Below are 19,915 nucleotides of genomic sequence, written 5' to 3'. Positions count from 1 at the left end.
TCTTAATACCAGTACCGCATTGTCATGTGACGTTTAGATACAATCAGGTCACAAGATCATTGATTTAAGTTGTGTTGGCACTTTCATCCGGTGATATGCTGGTCCCTACTTATATTACCTAGGCTAACAATTAAAGCCTCCAGGTGTATAATTATACTAATGCATACACAATCATAGGTAAACATAAATACTTTATACCGTTACAAATATTTTAGTCATAAATAACTATATTAACCAATTTCCATCTACTCATAGCAAAAAAAAAAATGAACCATGGAAAATAATATAACATTCCATACTAGTCATAAGTAAAATAAATAATAATTGAAAAATTATTCGCTCTAAAGCAGGGGTGGACAAATTACAGATTGTGGGACACATGCGGCCCACCGTAGCTTCTTATGCAGTTCGCGCACACCTACAAATATTAGGTATGCCCTCAGATTATATATATTTCATATATGTTAAAAATAAATCAAATTGGGGCATATCTTTCCACCCGGAAAAATGTCAGTTATTAAGAGTAACAAAAAAACTAAAACAAATTAAATCCACTTATCTTATTCATGGTAAACCATATACTAAAGACTAAAAACGCAAAATACCTAGGTGTTATAATAAATGAAAATCTGTCATGGAATCCCCATATTGATGAAACTATAAAAAAAAATCAAACAAAGCATTAGGGTTTATTAGAAGAAATTTATTTAATTCAAATAAGAACATAAAACTAAAATGCTATTTAACCTTGGTTAGGCCAATAATAGAATATGCATCCTCTGTTTGGGATCCCTCAACTCAAGAAAACATTAAGAAACTGGAACAGACACAAAATAGAGCAGTGAGATTCATAACAACGAATATTCACATTTGACTTAAGTAAGACCTTTAGTAAAATCACTAAATTTAGAAAGCCTTCAGGATAAAAGACTTAAAAGTAAAGTAGCAATTATACATATAACATTGAACCATAATCTTCAAATACAAAAACAAAATTTAATAAAATACTCAGAAAGACACAAAGATAAAGGCGCATTCCTCATCCCATATGCTAGGACAAATTTGTACAAAAGCTCCTTCTTCCCTAGTGCTATTAGAGCATGGAATGGGTTGCTTGAGCTAGCCAGGAAAACCAGTGATTTGGCTGAATTTAGGTCATTGGTTAATATGCATGACTAAATGCATGACGCGTAGGACGTAATCATCTTCTTTTTTGAAGTAACGTCTGTATCATATAAGATAAGAAATAATTTTAAAATTCTATATAAGCTGTTGAAACTTTTGATATTTATGATGAAGAGGCTAAGGAAACATTGTCTATACATGTCATTCTAAAAGTAGACCCGAAAAATGCAGCACAGGATCACAGCAGAAGAAGCCTTTAAAGAAGCAGATCTGAAAGTAAAGAGAAGTTGTTGCGAAATAAACACGACTGGATTGAACAGAAGGGCCAAGAGGCGCAAGCAGAAATCAAACAAGGACTCTCCATTGTATCATCTATCATACGAAAGAAAAACTTAGTTCTTTAGCATTGACACTGGTGTAAGACAGGGTGCAACTTCCATCTGCTATATAATGAGGAGAGAAATTAATCAGACTGCCTTCGGTATTTCATGGCATGAAAAGAATCAAATGTTGGACTTCGCCTAAGACTTAGCACTACTCGGGCCTACAAGTACATGCATACAAGAAATGAAGGAGAGCCTATAGAGAGAGACACACAAAATTAGCCTCCGCATTAACTAGGATAAAACTAAAATTGTGCAAAAGGGTGTCCCCGTCAGACTTGGCGAATCAGAGCATGGAGAGTTGGATAAGTTCACATACTGGTCATACCTAGTCAGCATTATAGCAAACTATTGGGACGCCTACAATGATTTAAAGTGCTGAATTACTAAAGGGAGGGAGTATTTTTTTAAAGGCTGAGGCCTATTTTGTCAAAAATACACATACTAAACACGACCGTCATCCCAACAGCAACATGCATGCGAGACATGGAAGTTATCTACCGAAATTGAGAAAAGACTAAATGTGGCTCAGAAAAATGGCTAAGATGGATTTGAGGCGTCAGTTACAGAGATCAGGTCTCAAAGAAATCCTATGCCGAACTTGGGAATCATCCACCTAGTGAAATTGTGACCGAGCGTCGCATAAGTTTGCGGGACATGTCCTCCGATGCGTACCAAGAGCTGCGATGACATGTTCCAGACATTTAAACAGTCTGGCATAGTGTTCCACGACAATTCGTTCACTGACATTTCGTTCACCAATAAATCGTTCACGCGACTATTCGTTCACCAGACATTTCCTTCACGCGACATTCGTTTACGCAACTTTTCGTTCACCCGACATATTGCTCACCAACAACTTGATCACAGACAACTTGTTCACCGACAGTTCGTTCATGACAAATTGTTCACTGACAATTCGTTCACGGACAACTTGTTCACAGATAAATCGTTCACTGGATAGTAACATATTGTTAATATTATATATTCTCGTTGAGTATTTAATTTTGTTTTAAAGATTTGTCAGTGAACGATCTGTCGTGGAACCGTTCTAGATCTAGAACTATAACTAGAATGACTAGACTAGATTAGATCTATAATCTTGATATAGAATCAAAACTAGAATTCATATGACTTTACACGTGTAATATTCAAATTACCAGACCTTGGCTAATGTTATGATCAGGAATAGTAGGCCTTTTAGTACCAAGCAATGGTGTACTAACTGCTGTTCGTATCAGATTCATTTCTTAATGTGATACAGTTCCACGACATTAAAGCCATTATTTCCAAAGAAAAAAGTTTATCCCAGTTTCCTTGTTAATTTTTTTTTTTTTTTTTTTTTTTTTGTTAATTTTTTTATTCATTGTTTACTATATAGTGAAAATGTATGTGTTAAGTTTGGGGAAAAAACATACACAAATAAATAAATAAATATTTAAACAATATTCAAAGATAACAACAACAACAAAAAAAAAAAACAATGTTTTGCAAAGGCGTAGATTCAGTGGTCTTCAACCTTTTTTGGCCTAACGCCCCCTTTTCGAATTTTTTCTTTTAAAAAATCTGCCAGCGCCCCCTCTAAGAAAAACAGTTATAAAGAAGCTTGAGAAGTCAAATTTGAACAAAATATCATGTATTTATTAATTTGTATGCTGTCAATAACACTTATCCCGCTTGGGAGACGACCGCATGCCAAAGGCGATTGTTGTGAACCCCTTGGCCTATGACTGACGAGCTTTGAGGAGGACTGAGTTACAGAGGTGCCCCCCTCCCCCTTGAGCGCTATAAAGATTTATTCAGGCGCCATTTCGCTCTCACTGGCATAGAGGAAAGTACCTGGCAGCATTCTCTGGCAGCAGATAGCCTCTGAGAGAAACAGTTCGAGAGCTCTCACAAAAACTGCGGGACAAACATTTGAGACTCAAAGAAAAGCCATTATTGAAGACAGGCGCAAAAGACGGAAAGAACACTTAAATAGAACACCAGCATACAACGGCTTTGTCTGCATGAAATTCGGGAAAATATGTAGGTCGCAGTTGTTTGCGTAGTTATGTGAAACACTGGACTCAGCCGTAATCTTCGAAATTAAAGCCAAAAAAAGCCAATATTATCATTATACAAAAATTATGTCAAATAATTTGCAGTGATTACATACAAAAATTAATTGTAAAAGACTTTCTTTCAAATCCTAAGAATAGTCTCCGTTTAAATATTAGGGCTTACTGTTTTTAGGTTTAATTGTAAATTTAGTTTTATTTTTTAATATAAATATTATTATTTCTGAATTCACTACAAAAAAAAAAATCAAGCTAATGGGAACCTTGTGCCTCCTGCAGTCTGACAATATTAGAAATTTCAAGCTTTAAGTTAGCCAAGGCAAGGCGAATGTCTCCTCTACTGGCTACACCCAGTCTATTTCTTGGCTTATTCATTAAGTTTGTTACGCACTAAATCTAGGTTAGCCATGTATGTTTACTGAAAAGCTAAAACATAATTCCAATTTCGACCACAGTTTTGGAATTTTACTGAAACATTTAAATGCAGCCACATCTCTGTTGTGCCTCCAGGGGCGTAGCTAAGAATTTCCATCGTTTGGGGGCCAGGGGGCGTGACATGTTTGAGGGCCGCTGCATTTTGCGTAATATTTGATTTAATTAATTTAAAAAGCACTAATTTGCCCCCCCCCCTTTTTTAAATGGGGGCCCGGGGGATTTTCAAATTTCCCCCCTCCCCCACCCTAGCTACGCCACTGTGTGCCTCCTATGTTTACATTCTTTTTACTGAAGACATAGTTTTGTAAATCTATTTTTTCATGCAACTCAATTGGAACATCAGTAATAGATGTTTAATAATTGTCATTTATTTTTATTTGTTTAATTTCTTCATAGAGCATTATTATGTGAATTGCATAGATATCGGTGTCCTTGGGCAGTAATTCATTTGTCAACAAACAAGTTATGTGAGATTGTAAAACTCTTTAAAATAGCTTTAATATCTCGATAAAAGAGAAAATGATATTATCAATAAAAGTCAATCTCTTTCCTAGCAGTCGGAGGTTCGTTTCATTCATTTGCGTTAGATGCCTACCATGTAAAACAATTTTTTTTAGCCTGCTTTAAGTCATCGCCAACCGTTGAATCTTCCCGTTTCTCAAAAAAAAAATGTATTTAAGAGCTTAAGAAAACGAGCCATAACAATTAACAAACTCCTTTCGAAATCCAGCGAACTTCAGTTTACAACAAGAGCCTAACTCCTTTTTCATCATTTGTTTCATAAACTGTTGAAAGATGCGCTTATTTTCGGCATGGGTTTGTATTTTATTTACAGTTTTATAAGTAGATTCAAATAGAAATGAAATTGCGGGCTAAAATTTTCTTGTGTATCATAACTCCATCCCATCCATCCCAGTGGCGCTATCATAACTCACAATATGAATAGTGAATAGATTTGTTCTTTATTCTATATTACCTATGAAGTCATTGTAGCGTCCAACCACTGATGGTTTCCTATATGTCCTCATAAGCTACATAACTAGACAATTTTGAAATAATATTTCATCTCTAACAGAAAAAAAGTCTTTTATGTTTTAAAATAAATTTAGTTTTAATCAATTATTCAACAATATCATAAGAATTTTTAAAAAGCTATGCATTTTTCTAAGCCGTTTTTTGTTTTTAATATTGTTTTAATTGTAGATTTTTATAATTGTTCATGAATATTCTTAAATTATTTTTGGATATCGCTATATGTTCGTGAAGCTGACTTGGTTTCATAACCTCATCTGAAAATGCCATCAAAGTAGAACTTACTTTTTTTCTAGTGGCAATTCACTAAATCTCAAGGAAATATTACATGACATACCAGTGAGTTTTCGTAACAACATTTTATCAATATTTTTTGTTTTTAAAAAGTTAAATTATTCTATTAAATTTTACCTTTAATGTTTTTTGCAATTAACATTTACATATCAATATATTAACATATGTAGATAAAATAAACCAAAATCTCGAAAACGCCCACTAGGGGGCGATATCGCCCCCGTCGAAGACCACTGGCGTAGATGAATGTAAAAAAAAAAACAATGACTTGTCAATGAACCATTTCTCCTTGTATAAATAATGGTTCCCTGTCCGATAAAGTTCACTTCTAGGTCCGCCATTTTGTCTACCACTCAATTAGGTTTTAACAAGAGTATCCAGCTGAATGGGTAGATAAAATAGGAGAGGGTAGGTATAGGTAGAGGAAGTCCCTAAAGAGTGTTGACCATAACGGCATGATGGAACAGGTCTATCAATTAAACATCTGGGCCGCTATGAAGAAGATAAGCCAATGTGGGTGGGGTGAACAAAACTGCAGAACGGACATAAGTGTCAAAGAAGGCCGACAGGATGAAAGTAAAACTGTTGCCTAGAGTGAAGTGACGGCCCATTACAATTTTTCAGCTAGCTTGTTGTCAGATCGCATTTTTTAAGTATAATTTTTATCACATACTGTCCTCATTAACAAAGAATTATCAGATTTAAAAAATTAACAAAGAAACTTAGATTAGGCCCGATCTCTAGCAATAAAATTTTTATTTGGAAATAATAGCTACAAAAGTTTTGATGTAAGCAAATTAAACACTCAACGACAATATATAATATTAACAATTTGTTATAATCCAGTCATTCCAGTGAACGATTTGTCTATGAACGAATTGTCAGTGAACGATTTGTCGTGAACGACCTGTCGGTGAACAAATTGTCAGTGAGCGATATGTTGGGTGAACGAATTGTCGCGTGAACGACTTGTTGGTGAACGAAATGTCAGTGTCACTGACCTTGGTGATACGCAGGTCGATTTTTCCGTTTCTGGAGAGTGTTCTGCCAAGATAGGTGTATCTGTCCTCAGCATTTATATCATGTCCATTTATCTTGATGCTTTGATCCGATTAGACTTTACCTGGAGCAGGCAAATATAAGTCTTCGGTCTCTTTTGTGTTTACAATAAGGCCAAAGTCTAAACATGCTCTTGAAAAGCCACTGACAATGCCCTGCAGATCATTTTCAGAGCAGGCATTTAGGGCACAGTCGTCAGCAAACAGCAAGTCCCTGATTACTGCTGTTTTTAATTTTGATTTTGCTTTAAGCCGCCTCGGGTTGAATAGGCCACCATCGAATCTGTATGTTATATTTATCCCTTTGTTATCTCTATCTGTGAATGCATCTGTCAGCATAGCAGAGAACATAATACTGAACAGTGCGGATGCAAGAACACAGCCTTGTTTTACCCCGTTTGATACTTCGAAGGGCTCAGATGGTTCTCCACTTTCCTGAACACGAGCCTTCATGCCATTATGAAATAGTCTAACCACATTTTTGTGGACATCCATACTTTGACATGATCTTCCTGAGTCCTTCTCTGCTAACAGTGTCAAATGCTTTTGTTAGGTCGACATATATAAAGAAGAGGTCAGTATTTTGTTCTTGGCATTTTTGTACTGTTTTCATCAAGCCAGTCCTGATGCTTTCTCTCCTTAGGTTCGAGTAGGCGTAGTCCTGTGCTATGGATAGCTTCTTTATAACATTCCCAGCTTACCACTACCCCCATCTGTGCCTCCACCAGGTTTATAACAATATCAATGCAAGCCTGTAATATTTGTCTTCTTCAGCACTTCATTCAAACGACTAGCAGTTCTTTTGTAATCATTCTATTTTCAATGTAGAATAAATGACTTGATCTTCATCACATCCACTGTGAAATGTGGACATTAACACAAAGTTTTCACTTCATTATAAATCCACTGATACTAAGCGAGGAAACAATTTGTTATTGTGAATTAATCTTTTTATACACAAGAACTCTCTGTGTAAAATGCAATGATATTTAAAAAGACATAAAAAACCTTTCAAACAAGTTAACTGTTCAAGTAACTCTACCAATTATTGGTAGTGCCTCATCAGTACAGAAAGACATGTATGTTGGGTTCTCTAGTTGTTTTTTATGAAGTGAATCAAGGTCAGTAAGTCCTTCAAAAATGTTGAAATTATTATAGAATGTTTAACTGGGCAACATCACAAATGTCAGCAGATTCGTTGAAAGAAAATGTAAAGAAAGAGCTTGCTCGGATAAATAATGAGACAGTTCCTCAATGTGTCTTGTAAATGTCAGCATTGAGAAAGTGATTTCGTTGATCTTATTTTCAATATTTATCACTTTTTAGACAAGACAAGGACGATGTCATGTATTGCATCTTTCACAACTTCTCTTAACAAAGAGATTTCACCTCTTTTAAATCCTCTTTGACCACACATTCTTTGCGAAAATCAGAGTCTGACATTATCTTCTGGCTTCTATTTCAACTTCATGTTTTATAGTGTCTGCAAAGATCATATCTTCTGTTATCCTAGAAATTGCGCTGTAAAGCATGGATGCTTGTTTTCCTAAAGGACTCGAAATATATAACAATTTTCCCACATTTCATTAAACTTACACTTGCCATCACTTCTTTAGTTCTGTTTTTTTACATCACAGTTTGCAGTGTAAGGTTGTTTTTTCTTAGGGATGACAAATGCATAAAAAAAAAACATTCATCCAAATGTAAGTTAATTCAATTGTAGTATTAATACATATAAAGTTCTTCGATTGCAGAGCTATGAACTAGAACTTTCAAGACCTCAAGCACTATCCTTCACTTCTCATTTTCTGGGTTTGGGGCCTATTAGTATTAAAACATATTGGTCTCTTTGACATAATAGTAGCTAATGAGCTAATTTTCCATAAATCAGTTTCATTATTTTGTACGAGCAGACATTTTTGTTTTGGTTTTATCTCAAGGATGTAGTGCGCCACTTTTTGCCCATGTGTCATAGCTTGACTACCCCTGATCTAGTCAAAATAGTTTATTAATTATTGCTGATTAATCTGGTCACTAGGGTTGGACAATATATTCACTGATTAGTAAGACACTGGAACTGTTACATTGATTAAATTAATTATTTTCGTGTATGTAGTCTTGAACAATAAAAATTCTTTTATTTCATAGAATTTTTTTTTACAAGTGTAATAGTAGGATTTAATATGAAGTAACATGTAAATAAAGTGTCATCTAATTTTTTTTTTATTTTACTAGTCTGAAGTATCAGGCTCTGTAACACTGAAGCTAGTGCCTTGTATGAAAACTAATGTGTGCAGGAAAACAAAGGTAATTTAAATTTATATAATGATATTGTTAGATTTATTAAATGTATTCTCTTTCATTATTTATTCGGGCTAGCAGGGGTGGAATTGTGACTGTTTTTTCTTTTTTGTAGGTGATATTTTAATGTTTAACCATCACTTGCACCAGCGCAGCCAAGGGTAGGGTGTTTTTTTTTTTTATGTTAAAACCACCCCTCTTCAATATTACAGCAATAATAAAAGAACATGAAAACTATTTTTTTAAACCTAATAATAATTAGCGACGCTAGAGCTTGTTGTCTACAGTAAGACCACAGAAATAACCGGATCGGAGATGAACAGCATAATATATACTATTACCAAAGCTCTGCTACCTGGCCATTATTTCTGGTGGTTAGGTGCAAGATGAGCCTTTTTACTCATGTACAAGGGACTAAAGGCAGTAGTAGGAGAGCGCAAGAGTGTATCAAAGCTGCACAAAACGTCTGAACTTCTCGTAGAAGTTGATAGCAAGATACACTCTAATGGGCTTTTATGGTGCAGGAGAATCAGTGATCTTCATGTGGATGTCATGCCACACAAGAGTCTGAACACCAGCAGAATATTAATCAGCTTTAGAGACCTGCTGGAATTACCAGCCATAGAGATGGTGACGAGGTCAAAACCGCCACTATTATCCTCACATACGGAACTAGGATGCCGCCAGAGTATGTGAAGGCAGGATACCTACGAGTTCCTGTGAAGCCCTACGAGTTCCTGTGAAGCCCTACATACCTAACCCCATAAGGTGCTTTAACTGCCAGGATCACGGAAAAGGTGCAGCAGTCCTTGTGTGCCAGATGTGCTGAGGAGGGTCAAGGAGGACAAGGGCTGCACAGGCCAGTTCATATGCCGAACTGTCTTGCTTGCCACTCAGCCTACTCTAGGGACTGCCCTGTGTGGAAACAGGAGGTTGCCGACCAGGAGTAAAAAGGAAGAAATAGATCTACCTTCCGCCAGGCAAAAGCGGGTGTATTGGCCCTTCCAAAGGGAGGAAGCTACTTGATATTGCTAGGAAAGTTGAACCCCTAATCTTTGCAAATCCAAAACGACCTAGCAAACCATGATTTGATGCAGCTTGCAAAAGTGCTATTGGCGATAGGAAAAAAAGAAGACTCGGCATTCATAAAGAATCCTTACCAGGATAGCTAAAGCGAAGGCTAGACAAACCATATGGTCAACGAAAAGGAATTCCTGGAGAAATTTTGTCAGCAGTTTGATGCTAGAATGGTTTGGAAGGCAGTAATGCAAATCAAATGAAAAGAATCAAATGCAATAGGGCATTTGAAAAACCAAGGATGAACTGTTATGTCTCCCAGAGATTTAGCTGACTGCCTTGCATCCTCAATAGCACACCACACTACACATCCACTGCACACTACACACCATAATTTTTAAAACGTTTAAGGCAGGGAGGAGAGACATTCCATTGATTTCAGATAAGAGAACAATGAATTAATGAAAAGCCGTTCTCATGTGAAGAAATGAGGACTCGCTGGACTAATCACATCACATAGAGAAGATGAAATCCACTATCAGTTCCTCAAATATCTTCCATAACTCTCATTGACAATTTTGCTAAAAATGTATAACTGTGTCCGAGAAGCAGGTGCTTTCCCAAACAGCCAATACCAAAACCGGGAAGAGATGGGTCTAACCAAGCTAACTATTGCCCTATAGCATTAACAAGCTGCATCTGCAAACCATGGAAAGGATGGTAAATAATATGCTAGTGTGGTTCCTTGAAAGAAAGAATTAATCTCTAACTAACAGTATGGATTCTGGCAGGGTGGACAACAACTGACCACCTGGTAAGGATGGAAGCTTTCATCAGGAATGCATTTATTAGACGAGAACATCTAGTAGCTGTATTTTTCGATATAGAAAAGGCTTATGAGCTTATGATACAACCTGGAAACATGGTTTTCTACGGGACCTGGAGCTTATGGGACTAAAGGGGCACCTTCCCTGCTTTGTGTGAGAATTCCTAAAGGACCGGAAATTTCAGGTTCGAGTCCGCTTCTAGCATTTATGACCAGGGGATAGGTGTACCCCAGGGCAGCATTCTATCAGTAACTTTGTTCAATATAAAAATAGACAGCATAATAAAGGCTCTGTCTGTGACAAGTCAAAAACTCGCTGTCAGAGTCACTCAAATTTATCACAGCATTAATTATTATTATTCATTATTTATTTATTTTATTTTAATTAATTCCCCATCCTACCCCAAAATTCTCCACCCGCACCACCTTTTCCTCTCCAGGCTAGACTTAGTTGACCACATTGGAGACAGCTAGGACACGTCTTTTGATTTATCTTCCCTTGACCGGGGCAAAGATACACACAGACTCTTTGATCTTATCGGCAGGATGTCTGACAGCCGCAGTGGACACCACCTTGTGTGGAATGCAAGTCAATCCTCCCCCCCCTTCTCCTACGTCTCTCTTTGATTTGGAGATTACTCGAGTCAAAGTGCCTCTCGACGTACCAAGGTGCAACTCCCACCTCGAGTCAAATTCACCCACGTGTAAGATAATTCTTAGCCTAGGACATTTCCTGTTTCCGCCCATATTCTCCAGGCCTATATAAAGTAGATCCAAATCAAATCAGACCCTCTTATTTCTCATTCTATCTGAGCAATCGAGTCTGGACTACTTCACACATTCTCCCTCCTAGAGGAATACCTGGTGGTAAGCCGAACTTAATCACAAGTTCCATCTTAGTTACTTTGTGCATATTTCTCACTGGAGACTATTATGTGTATTTTATTATGTCATTTATATTTAATTAGTGCATTGTGTATTTCTCACTGGCGTAAGTAGAAAACATAAACATGTGCTATGTATGTATTTTAGTATTGCATTAATCTATTACTGCTATGTTGCTCAATTGATCGTTGATGCAACCATGTATATATTTGTACATCTTATTTTATTTCCTTTATCTCGGTTGGCCGCCTTGATAATTTTACTATCGTACTAATACTGTGCTTAGAAAGGAGATATGAGTTATCTCCCCTGTATTGAGTTATCTCCCCTGTAGTCATTTTACTCTAGCGAGAGTTGCGCCGCTTTGAACGGACACCCTCTCCATTCAAGCGCGCTCCATTGTTCTCGACCGACGGTCGTATGTAAACAAACCATCTTGGTCGCTGACCACCGCCCATTTCACCCCCCCTCTTTCTCTATCCACCTGTGTTGGTTATTTGAGATGATTATTTCCCCTTCTATGTACATTTTTATATTATTATTTCCCCTTTTATGTACATTTCTATATTGCTACTATCTGCCATCTATTTTCCAAATCCCATTTGTCATCATCTCCCTTTTGTGCTCAAAAGCAATTTTACCAATCTGACGAATGCACCTCAGTCGAGGGCATCGATAAGATGCATGAGAGACATGTCCTAACTTGTCTTTATTTATCCGCAGCCTCCCTCAGGTGTCTGCCTATTTATTTGCTATCGAGAATCACCTACTGCCTATGTGCTTAGTGCTATTCAGTACTGCGCTTGCCCATTTGCGGTTCAGTGTCTACACGACACTACTCAACTCTACTACTTGGAGCTATCGGCATTGCCCGCCTATTCGACAGCCCACCTGTCAACTTATTAGGTGCGACGTCCCTATAGACTCAGATCTGTGCGAGACGTCATAGCTACGCCAAACCCTCTGCAACTTACTGGACGTATCCTGTCAACTACGCTGCCCACGGCAGATCAGCTCTGCCCGCAGTAACCTTGTGCCCACGGTAGCCGGCCACCCGCCCTACTGTGCCCACTACAGATATCAGAACTTTGGATTGAGACTCCAGAAGAACTGAATCACCGGCGTCCCTATATCCGCTAGAGCGCCACCTCCAGCTGCAGAACCTCAAGCCAGGACACCGCCAGCTGCGACATCAACAGCTAAGTCAGAGGACAAAGTGACATACTCTCTTATTAAGTGCAAGAGTGATGATTAAACATAGTATTCACTAGAGATAGATGCAAACCCTCCCCCTTTTTATTCTTTTATGTAAATATTTATGTAAATAAATATTCTTCATTTTAACTTTGTATCTTTCTTCCATTGCTTGTCACGTTGCGTGCCTGCTCCCGATTCTTATGCTGATAGGTTGGTGTGTGATAGCTTTAAAAATAATCATCCCCTTGACATTAAACGCGCCAAACACACATCACATTTCCCCACCTGTCACACTGTCCCCAGGCACAGAGTGGTCTCCGTATGTTGATGATTTTGTCATTTTTATATATGGCAAAAACATGAATACTTTAGAAAGAAAATTACAATTATGTTTAAATAAATTCAAAATTGGGCACATGATTGTGTATTTAAATTTTCCGTCTCCAAATCTATTAGCATGCATTTTTGTAATTTAAGGGGACAAAAAGAAGATTCCTGTTGTTAAAACTACTAAATTTTTTGGACTTACCCAAGATTAAAAATTTTCTCCCCCATATTCAAGAAATGAAGAAGAAATCCCACGATTAATTAAGCAAACTGAAAGTACCCAGCAATACGGACTGGGGAGCTGACAGATACCTTGCTGATGCTATATCGATCTAAGACTATGGATTTATTATATATATATGGAGCAGCTGGGAAATCATACCTAAAATATTTGAGCCCATACACAATGCTGCCTCGGCGCATTTTGTACTTCACCAATTCCAAGTCTCCATGTGGAGGCTAGAGAACTCCCCATGGACTTCGCAATGAAAAAGCTTGCAATGCAGTATATAGTCAAGCTAAAATCCAACCCCACGAACCCTGCTTTCTACTCAATATTTACCCTACAGAGGTAAAACTATACAATCGAAGGCCTAACATCCTACAGCCGTAGGGCCTTCGATTGAGAGAAACCATTCAAAATTTAATCCCACCCATTGACCAAAAAGTCTCTAAAATAGAAATCCCACAGAACCCTCCTTCGTTGATGAATAAACCTAAATTAAATTTATCCCTTCTTAATTTTAAAAAAAGAAAAAGACCCTAACACAAGTCTACATTTGGGAACTGCAGGAGAGCTACGGAGATTGTGGAACGATGTACACTAACGGATCCAGGCTGGATGGAATGGTCGCATGTGCATGCTCTTTAAGGAACAAAACTATCTTCCATAGACTCCCCCTATGAATGTTCTATATTCACGGCCGAGTTACATGCAATCTCACTTGCACATATGGCAGTAAAACTATCAGACAGGAGAAAATTCCTCATATGCTTTGAATCCAAATCACCATTGCAAGCTTAGGGGCAGATGAAGACTGGCATTTTATCGGTACATGAAAGCCTAAAGCTTTTAAAGCAAATAATATCTTAAAATAGGGATGTCATCTTCATCTGGGTCCCCTCCAATGTGGGCATAGGGGGAAATGAAACGGCAGACAGATAAGCAAAGAGAGCCTTAAATGAAGTGGTGTCAGGAATCTGAATTTCCTGCTTGGACCTGAGACAGGATATAGCCTCTACCACCTGATAATGGCCGGATCGGTGGGAGGCTGAAACCCACAACAAGCTAAGACGGATTGTGGAGGATGTCAGGTAGTGGTCCACAACTAAGGGTCTGACACAGCATGGAAGCACGACCATGTCCAGACATTAGGATTGGCCACACCTACATCACACACGCCTTTCTGCTAAAGAGAGAGGACCCCCCCCCCACATACACACACACACTGTGTGAGTACTGTGACTCACCGTAGAACATATCTTCCTTGATTATCCTAGGGATATTAGAGGGAAATATTTTAGAACAACCTCAAAACACTGATTGCATTTATCCTGGGAAAATACTGGGCTTTATCTGGGAAGTGGGGTTGACTATTAATATTTGAGTTGAGATCGGGCAAAGTACTTATAAATTTATATATATTTACAACAAATTTTTATTAGACTAACAATTTTTACTATTCAAGCTGTGAGTGGAACTTATTTTTAATACCTCATGTGTGTAACACTTAACATTTGACCTACTAACCCTTGAGGGATCATAAGCAAGGCCTGAATTATGCTGATGTGCCAAATATTCGAATCCAGAGCTCAAAGCTACCACACCGATATTCCGGGCAGAGCCCCGGGCACCAAACTTCAGCTTCAGAATCACTTTCAACATAAAATTACATTTAGAAAGTTTTAAACTGGCCATATTTGAAATTTGAGGGATATCTGAATTCATCCGAGGCAAATTTATAAAGAGGGAATGACCCTTGAGGGATTGTGGGCACGACATGGCCTAAATGGTGCTGATGTGTAAAAGAAACTAAAATATCACAAATATCATCTATCACAAATTTGCGATTTCTCTAACTTTTACCGTTGGCACCCAGAACTGGTGCTTTGTAGATAATTTAAAGTGTTTTGTGTTAACAAAAAAGTTCTTTTTGGAGATTAGTATTAGAGAGGCATCAGGTTCCTTCTCCATCTAGCAAGGTAGTCTTGGGAAATGTAGTCAAGCGTTTTTCAGCGTTCTGAGTTTCATAAAGTTTTTCTCTGTCGTCTACAACGTATTGCTCTTCCCGTAGTAAGAAAAGCCCATGTCAATGTTACAGAATAACCGATTGGACGTTCTGATAAAAATAATAATAACAATAATCTTTATTATGCGTAAGGAAATTTGTCTTACAATTTGTGCATTACACCAAACAAAACATAGCAATAAAAAAACAAACACCAAACTCACTCATATTTTACATGTGAAAAGTTTATATCAGTTTCTATTAAATGATTTGATTGCCAGGGGAACATAAGAGTTTTTGTGTCTGTTTGTCTTTGCTATCAGTGTTTTGTATCTCTTTTGTGATGCTGATTTTTTATATATTTTTTTTGTGATGGTAAAAATCACAAAATCCTGACCCAAAGGGTGATTTTCTTTATTTCTAGTATCTTTTTAGCTTTTTTATGGAGGTTTATCTCAAACAGCTGTCCAAATGGGGTTTGTTTTTGCCAATGACTTTACCAGCAGCATTTAGTGAAGTATGAAGTATTTTCTTGGACTCTGGGCGCAATTTGTTCTTCCTAGTAATAAAAAAAGGTCTCTAAAATTAAGTCTAATAAAGAAGGTGGCAGCATCGGCCAATACTAGTATGCGACTGATTTTCGAGGTACATATATCGCACGCTAAGACAAGTTAAGATAAGTTAAGTCTTGTCAAGTAAGAAGCCTTGCCGCGAACTTTTTAGTTTTATGACTTAACAATGTTAAACACTTGAGATACTTTTTACCATTCGAGAATTACATAAGCAAAGAAATTTTGAAATGTGTTCTCCAAAATGTTTTGAATCAATATTGTTGCTAACGCCTCTCGCGAAAACAATAGACATTTTAAAAGGTCCGTAATAGAAAATTAAACAAATTCTTTAACTTAGAATATTAATAACAGTGTCATTTTACGCCCATGAGAGAGCATGGCACCCTTCTCTAATGGGGTGTCCTGCACATCTTGGGAAATGCTGCAGCACATAAGCACGCTTGTAATGGTCCTAAGATCATCCTCGTGTTTAGCAAGGCATCTTGTAGCGGACCTGTTCTGTTAATGAAAAAAACTTCAATAGTACACTAGTACGTTAGTTTGGAGAAATTGGTCCATTCTGCCATTAAAGGGAGGTATATTTATAGAATCGCTTTGGTGAAGAGGCATTTAAATGTTTCTTAAAAACTTTTTCAATCAATTTTTTGCTAAGGTTCTACGTACAAGATGAAGCAATGTCCTTACATTAATCATTTCATTTCTGAACATTTGGCAATAATGTCGTTTTTACCCGACTAATGCAAATGTATAAAATAACTACTATACAAATGTAAGCACGTATGGTTACATTTTAAACATTTGTACCAAATAAAAAAAGGCCTAAAATAAAATATATAGATATGGATTATTACATTAGATGTACCTAGGCATGTTTAGGTATATATTTAGATTTTTTTTTTCTGCTTTTGCCAAGATATATTTTTCCCACTTGGTAGTCAGCCCCATTGGGTGTCACCCGGTGCTGGCTGACCGCCATCCCCTAGTGATGCCACTGACTGCTACCTCACTGTAGAGCACATCATTTTAGTTGCCTCAGATACTATGATATTAGAAGGCAATATTTAACATGATTAACCTCAAAACAATCTTTGCCAGCGTAGATCCTGGGAAAGTTCAACGTACTTGGTTTTATCCTGGGAGTGACATTGACTGCTTGAATATTAGTGAATTGATTTGGAGACAAGTACATATACACACACATATTTTTTCAAACAGATTTTTATTAATAACTTTATAATAGAAATTTAAAATATTTGAATTATAAATAAACTTATTTATTTTAATTATATTGTAACTTGTATACTTTTTAACACACTTTCTGTATTTATTGAATACAGGAAAGAATGTTTGAAAAATTAATGGCATGGTCTGAATTGTGCAGATGTGCCAAAAATCACCAATTACAAAAAATTTGATCCATGAATCTACAGACTAGTATCACTCACCAGCATCACACGTAAAATAAAAGTACAATATGCAATAACATGAGATAAACATAATGTATTTATTCCAACTTGGCCTAATGTAATTTAGGTCTCATTGATGAGTTTTCAAATGGCTTAGAAAATGAGATGCCATTTTATTACAATTATCTAAGTCATTTGCATTACTGATCCATCACCCCAGATATCCAGTTAGGTAGAGAAAAAAAACCTGTTATATTAAATGGCTTCAGGCCAACGCTAATGACAGTAAACTCGTGTGCATCTCAAGGAACAGTCTAAGGCCCCCTATTTTTTAAAAAATAAAAAAACTACTTATATTATTCATGGTTAACCTGTTCAACAGACGAAAAAGCTCAAAATACCTTATCTTTTAAACTACTGACATTCCTTCAAAAGAGAACATAATTATTTCATAATAAATGAAAAATTATCATAGACCCCCATATTAATGAAATAGTTAAGAAATTAAACTAAGCATTAGGGCAATTATTTTTTACAAATCAAACAATAACAAAAAATTAAAATTCCATTTAACATTGGTTAGACCAATATTAGAAGATGCGCCATCTGTTTAGATTTATGAAACATAAAGAAAATAGAAAAGATGTGAAGTAGAGACATAAGGTTTATATTTTTAAAAATTAATGTTAACATTCGAATAGAGTAAATTTGTAAATCACTTAACTATGAGACACTCTAGGAAGGAAGACTAAAATTAAAATTGCAATACGCAATAATGCTTAAAAGGCTAATTTCTGTGGAGAGAGCTTGCAACCCTACCCAAATGGAGGATATAATTTTGAAAAAACTTTAAATACCTTGGTACTATCCTAGACCCGGGGTCGGCAACCTGCGGCTCGCGAGCCACATGCGGCTCTTTGGAAGTGAAGCTGTGGCTCTTTAGTTAAACAAGCAAATATTATTTATTTTATCAAATTTTGGTAATCAAGATTATTAACAGCATTTTGTCAAAAGCACTCTACCATCGTCAGTTTAAAGAATTCTTAAACGAAATGGAGACTAATTATTCCGACCTCCTTCTTCCCCCCCCCCCTCCCCCCACCAAAAAAAATTGCTATGACTTTCCAAATTTAAGTTGATGAAACGTTTTGCTTTGTGCTTGAAAGAAATAAATACATTTCTAAATGAAAAAGGCATTTATCACATCGAATTACAGAACGACAAATAGTTGCAAAAATTTTACTTTATGATCGATATAACAGAGAAATGAAATGAGCTGAATCTAAAACTGCAAGGAAAGGGAAACCCAGCCTATGTTTTGGTAAAAGAATTGATTTGTTTTTGCAGAAGAAATTCAGAGCGGTCAATTACTTCATTTTGAATGTCTAAAGTAGTATCGTTATAAAACCAATGCAACTTTTGACACGAATTACTTCAGCACTTATACAAAAATCAAAGATGAATTTCTTGACAGATTTGAGCAGTTTAAAACCAACAAAACCTTTCTAGCATTTCTAGTACATCATCTCAACGCAAAAGTAACGAAATTCAAATCTACAGATCTGGAATTGATACTGAATCTCTAGAAATTCAATTACCGGTAATGGATCTAAAAAAAGTGAAGCTTTGTGGGGTGAAAAATTTACAGAGTTGAAAAGCAATTTAGAAGTCCAGAAATGTATGTACGTAACGCAACAAAATTTGACAGATTTAAAAGGAATGCCGCGAGTTGATTCGAAGCATGAAATAATATTCCAGATGGCTACAGTGAGGTGAAAAAGTTGGCATTTGGATTGCTGACTATCTTTGGATCTACATATTATGTGCAAGCAAGCGTTCTCTTGTATGATTACAATTAACAGTAAAGTAAGAAGCCAAATTACAAATGAAAATTTAGAGTGGTATTGGAAACTAAAAACAAGTTATGAGCCAAATGTATTCTAACTTTCTAAAACCATGCAAGGCAAACGCTCCCATTGAATTGGTTTGCTCAATCGTTTGTTATTGAAATACTATTTAAAGTTGTAAGTAAATTTTTACTTCTTTAGTTGTTACCGACAAAAAAAAGTATTATCTAATAATGCCATATTTATATTATCTGATGTGTCAAAACGTTTGTCTATCTGGAAAGCACTTTAACAGCAAACGCCAACCTAGATGATGAGGTAGACTTCCGTATTGCACGTGCCAGTGCTGCTTTTGGCAAACTTCAAGGACAAGTGTGGCAACGGAGAGGACTCAGCATATCCACAAAACTGAAAGTCTACAGTGCTGTGGTTCTCCTGTCACTCATATTTACATCAGAGTCCTGGATCCTATATTCCGCCACACCAAAAAATTAAACTCCTTCCACCTACGCTGACTAAGGAGTATCCATAATGTGCGTTGGTCCGACCATATACCAGACACAGAAATCTTAAAGCTGTCCAACATGGCGACAGTGAAAAGGTTCCAACTTCGATGGGCGAGACATGTGGTCAGCATGCCAGACAATCGCCTTCCCAAACGACTTCTGTACGGGGAGTTGTGTGCATGAAAGCGCTCCCAGGGAGGTCAATACAAGCGCTATAAAGACACTCTCAAGAGCTCCTTCAAGGAATGCGATATCGACTTTCATGGCTGGGAAGCACTAGCTCTCAATCGCTCCTCATGGCATGAAGCTGTGAGTCTCGGAGTCTCAAGATTTGAAGCAAGAAGAGTGAAAGAGCGCCGAACCAAGAAAAAGCTGAGAGAATAAGCAGGCCTACTGCAACTGACCAAACCTACCCA

At 36.9% G+C, this 19,915-nt stretch overlaps 1 protein-coding gene across 1 annotated transcript in view; it reads left to right on the top strand.

Annotated features, from left to right (window-relative positions):
* Positions 1–19,915, top strand: part of LOC106073964 (MAGUK p55 subfamily member 7-like) — a 152,470-nt gene that overhangs the window by 50,827 nt on the left and 81,728 nt on the right. Inside the window, exon 10 of the mRNA XM_056013529.1 lies at positions 8,623–8,694. Within this exon, the coding sequence (XP_055869504.1) occupies positions 8,623–8,694 (72 nt within the window). The remainder of the gene's footprint in view (positions 1–8,622; positions 8,695–19,915) is intronic.

This window comes from Biomphalaria glabrata, chromosome 16 (assembly GCF_947242115.1).
Source record: "Biomphalaria glabrata chromosome 16, xgBioGlab47.1, whole genome shotgun sequence".
NCBI lineage: Eukaryota > Metazoa > Mollusca > Gastropoda > Planorbidae > Biomphalaria > Biomphalaria glabrata.
Note: the sequence above shows the minus strand (reverse complement) of the source record. Positions and strands in the feature narration are given on the sequence as shown.